At 57.2% G+C, this 4,422-nt stretch overlaps 1 protein-coding gene across 1 annotated transcript in view; it reads left to right on the top strand.

Annotated features, from left to right (window-relative positions):
- The window catches only part of STK24 (serine/threonine kinase 24), a 61,072-nt gene that overhangs the window by 54,409 nt on the left and 2,241 nt on the right, over positions 1 to 4,422 (top strand). The window contains exons 8-10 of the mRNA XM_007467226.1: positions 82 to 211; positions 1,186 to 1,254; positions 3,735 to 3,871. Of these exons, the coding sequence (XP_007467288.1) occupies positions 82 to 211; positions 1,186 to 1,254; positions 3,735 to 3,871 (336 nt within the window). The remainder of the gene's footprint in view (positions 1 to 81; positions 212 to 1,185; positions 1,255 to 3,734; positions 3,872 to 4,422) is intronic.

The raw sequence follows: 4,422 nt of genomic DNA, 5'->3' as shown, positions 1-4,422 counted from the left end.
GGGGGGGGGGGTCTCCCCACGCAGCCTCCCCACGGAGCTGGTGGCCCTCACTCACGGGGTCACCTGCATTTCTGTGTTAAGGGAAACGGACACAGATGGCCAAGCATCCGGAGGCAGCGACTCAGGGGACTGGATCTTCACGATCCGGGAGAAAGATCCAAAGAGTCTTGAGAATGGAGCTCTTCAGCCGTCGGATTTAGAAAGAAATAAGGTATGTTTGCTCGTGCAGAGTGAGTAACACTTGGCATCAGTCAGCAGCATTTTTGAGTCACTTTTGTGTGAAGCCTGCTGTTTTCGTGGTCTTTGTGGGCCCTCAGCGCAGCCTGTTGTGGAATTTTGCTGTCAGGGAATTGACAGATCAGGAGACGATGTTCTGTCTGACTCCCCAGCGAGGCCGACCCGCGAGTCTGGACTCTGGTCCGCTCTGCGGTGCTGATTGCTGGCTCTCTGTAGCCCTGCCGCCAGATCAGCATTTCCTGACACTTGCACATACCGGGGTAGTGGGGAGGTGGGTTTAGCGTTTGAAATGACTTTCCAGCTCTCTTGATGAGACTAGGCCTGTGTTGCATATTGGTGTTACTCATCAAGGTACCGTAATTGGGGATTGAGTTTTGTTTAAGGAATCTTAAAAATAAATATATTGCTTTTGGTACCTATGTACTTAATTTTGATGAATTGGTTTTATGCCTGTTTAAGTTAATAAAAAGCTGTAGTTTTAGGATCGTTTTGAAGCACAGTGGTGTAGTTTCTCTGCAGCAAGTGCAGACCAGTGGCTGTCCCCTGGTGACCCTACAAATCCTGCTTTGAGAAGCAGATAGGAGTCACTATGTGTTCAGATAGAGGCTGCAGAAGAAACAAAAGGCAGCACTGTCATAGGACAGCCACTTCCAGCAGCCAGCTCTGATGTGCATGCCATTTCCAGGCCTCATCAGTCAGGTCCTCTCCATACGTGGCTCAGCGGTGCAATTCAGCATCGCCTGTGTCCACGCAGGGTGCCGCTTCCTGGCGCTCTGGTGCCTCTCCACCGGGCATGGTATCTGTAGTCCTCCGTAGTCCAGTGAAAACACAGTAGGACAGTCCTATGCAGATGCTACAGCAGACGTGTATCTGACGTTCACTGAATTATTGCAAATGTGAGTATTAAATATTTCTCATTACTCTTTCCTCCCCACCCCGCCCCCCAAGATGAAAGACATCCCAAAGAGGCCTTTCTCTCAGTGTTTATCTACAATTATTTCTCCACTGTTTGCAGAGGTAAGGTGCCCAGTTGACTTTTGGGGAGGTGCGAGGGGAAGAAGGGGGAGCAGTTGCCCCGTCTGTGGCAGGGCTGCCCATGAACTTTGGGGCATTAGACTGGCTGGCTCTGGGAGGCCAGCTGGGATGGACGGGCCCCTGCCTTCCAGGAACGCCTCTTGCTTTCCCGGGGGCCGTCTTCCATCCAGGCCCTCCTGGGAACTGTCGCTGTGTTGCTGCCAGGAGCGTACACGTGGGATGTCAGCAACCCAGCCCCAGTCCGTATGTTACTGGGGCAATTTTTAACTTCAGTTGTGCTGCTTTCTACAAAATCTAGTTGGGTGCAGCCTAACATCTTTGCCTCGACAGACTTACGTATGGCAATGTGAAAAACAGATTTTTACTTTAAGGAGACATCAGATTCCCTGGGGTCCTCGAGATTCCTGTGGAGCCCCCAGAGTAGTGGCTTCACCCAGCAGGGCCCCTGATTGCTGGTGAGCGGCCACTGCAAACATGGGCCCCTCCCTGTGCCCTTTCAGGGGACCCTGCCCCCTGTAGGTATGTGTATACGTACAACATTTGGAGGTGTTTCAAGGGTGGGTTTTATGAGGGTGAACGTTGTTCATCTGGTTAGGAGCTGATTGGAGGATAAGTTGGAAATAACCCCTTCCTGTCACTTTCTTGTGCCCCTTCCTGGCTCAGGCTGCCTTTAAGGTAATTCAGTGAGTCACCTAGTACCTTCTCTTTGGCTGGTGATCCAGAGCTCTCCAGGGAGGCTGTAGCAGGGGACCTTGGACTTGAGGTGGGTGGCCCAGGGTGGGAAGGAAGTGCCACCCATGGGCGCATCCCTGTCCCCTGCTTGGCCTGAACGCCAGTCGCACGGTGCCTCCCCCTTGGCGGAGCTCCTGGCTGGCCTCAGTCTCCCAGGCCTTCCCCGACCCAGATCTGTCTCACCAGTGTGCCCAAGGGACAGGTTGAAACCACTGAACACTGTGGGTTCAGGTGGAAAAGTGAACAGCAACAGGGCAGGCAGAGGCCCCTCTGTGTCGCTTTTTGCCTGAGGCCTTGGCCTGCGACGCCTGTTGGACCCTGTTTGCTCTTTGTTAGGTTCTTTGGGCAATTGGCCCGTCAGGTTTTCCAGATGCTCCCCTGCTTTCCCGCGACCCTGACTGCATATTACTAGGATAGTTGGGCAACTGGGGAAAAGGGCATAGATTTTCTCATTTGTCTGAAGCTGTCTGTTTCTTATTGGGCACATGAAAAAAAATCCATTCCGAAGGCATTATCCAGAATTAATGAACTAATCCTAAATGTACTAATGTTTTGATTTTGTTCAGCTGCCCTAAAGGTAACCTCCCAGGCGTCTTTTCGTGTATGTTTTTGTTATTAATGTTTGGTGACCTCACGTTCAGAGTGTCCAGTGTGCATTATTTGCATAATACTCCGCAATCTCGCTCCTTAAGTAGCGTCTCCCCATGTTACAAATGAGGACGGTCCCGGGCATCCCTCAGTATGGGCCAGGGGCTCCCTCCAGTGGTGGTGACGGGGCGCTTCCGGCAGCCGCGGGCAGCAGCGGGTGGGGTGGTGGGTGGGGTGGGGGAGTGGGAGGGAGGTCGGGTGGCGGGCGGCCCACTCGGGGCTTGTAAGTCCGGTTGTGTTTAGTCGTTAAGGGGCCGGGGGGTCCCAGATGGACAGAAGCGCCGCCTCCAGGCTGACTGTTGCGGTCGCTGATACAGTGGAACAGGCACAGGCACTCCGGCCTCAGCGCCAGGCCCGTCCTGTCCCTCTGTCTGTCCCTGTAGCTAGGAGGGGAGAAGCCACGGACGTAGAGGGAGCCTGAAGCCGGGGTGGCGGCGTGTGGTCCCAGCAGCCCGAGAAGCTGCTGGAGGCTCTGGGTCGCGCGCCGAGCAGCTCCCCCTCCTCCTGGCGCACCTGGGGCGCATCCCGGAAAGATGGGAGTTGACCTTAAACTGTGGGAGGTGCCTGCAGACACCGGTGTGGGCGCAGAGGTGCCGAGGGGACATCGGCTTCCCAGGGTTTAGGGCTGTTGCCTGTTTACATGAGATGGAGTATTTCGGCAGCACCCTGCCCACGACGGCAGTCTGTCCGCAGGCCTCAGCACCAGCCTAGTAACCGGGGGAGCTCTGCGTGCGTGTGTGGCCCGCACCACAGCTTCGGAGCGCACACCAGAGCCAGGTGGGCGTGAAATGGCTTTGCTGGTGGAAGATTAGGGTTGAAATGGAAAAAGAAAGCAGTGGGAGCAGATGCCACAATCATTCGGAAAAGGCACGCAGAAGCCGGCGTGTTTCCTTCCCGGGGAAGGGTAGAGACTGGGGTGGGGCTCAGGCCCAGCCTGTGCCTGGTGCTCTTAGCCTCCAGGAGGGGAGGGATCCGAGCTGACCCTGTGGCCGGGGCAGTTGGGTCGTGTCGCTCCTTAAACAGACGCCCGTGGCTTCCCGTGCTCCGGTGAGTCACGCCGTTCCCGGCTCTGGCGTTTTCAGTTGAAGGAGAAGAGCCAGGCGTGTGGGGGCGGCCCGCGGTCCATCGAGGAGCTGCGCGGGGCCATCTACCTGGCGGAGGAGGCCTGCCCCGGCATCTCGGACACCATGGTGGCCCAGCTCGTGCAGCGGCTGCAGAGGTGAGTGCCACCCGTGCCTGGTACCTTCCAGGCCGGGGGGCTTGAAGCAGAACTGAGGGAGAGAAAGCTGTTCCCCTGAATTAGAGAAGTCTGTGCGAATGAACCAGGTGAACCCGGACACTTCGGGGAGGGACCACAGAGCTTTGTGGTGGTGGCTCTTGCCGCATAAGCACAGGATGACTTCAGGGTGCTGGTCTGCTCTCCTGGTGCAGCCTCGTGACCAGCCAGAGGAGTGCAGTCCCGAGCCCAGACCCTCCGTTTGGTTTTATGCTTCAAAGCCAGGTGTCCAGAAACACCAGAGATGGGGGCTCGGTGAGTTCCGTGAGACCGGACACATGCGGTCTATGTGAGGGCTGCGCGGGTCCTCGCCTCTGCCTCAGCGCCGGAAACCTCGTTTTGGTGGCCGGGAGCTCCGTCCGCGGCAGCCTGCAGGGGGCACCCTGTCCCCGCCGGCGGCCCTGGTGGCACGGGCTCCAGGGTGAGGAGGAAGCGGGGCTGCGGATCTGTCCCCCCGCCCCCCCCCCCCCCCCCCCCCCCCCCCCCCCCCCCCC

The sequence above is a fragment of the Lipotes vexillifer genome, unplaced genomic scaffold (assembly GCF_000442215.2).
Source record: "Lipotes vexillifer unplaced genomic scaffold, Lipotes_vexillifer_v1.1 scaffold291, whole genome shotgun sequence".
Classification (NCBI taxonomy): Eukaryota; Metazoa; Chordata; class Mammalia; order Artiodactyla; family Lipotidae; genus Lipotes; species Lipotes vexillifer.
The sequence above is the reverse complement of the archived record's forward strand: the minus strand, read 5'-3'. Positions and strand labels throughout refer to the sequence as shown.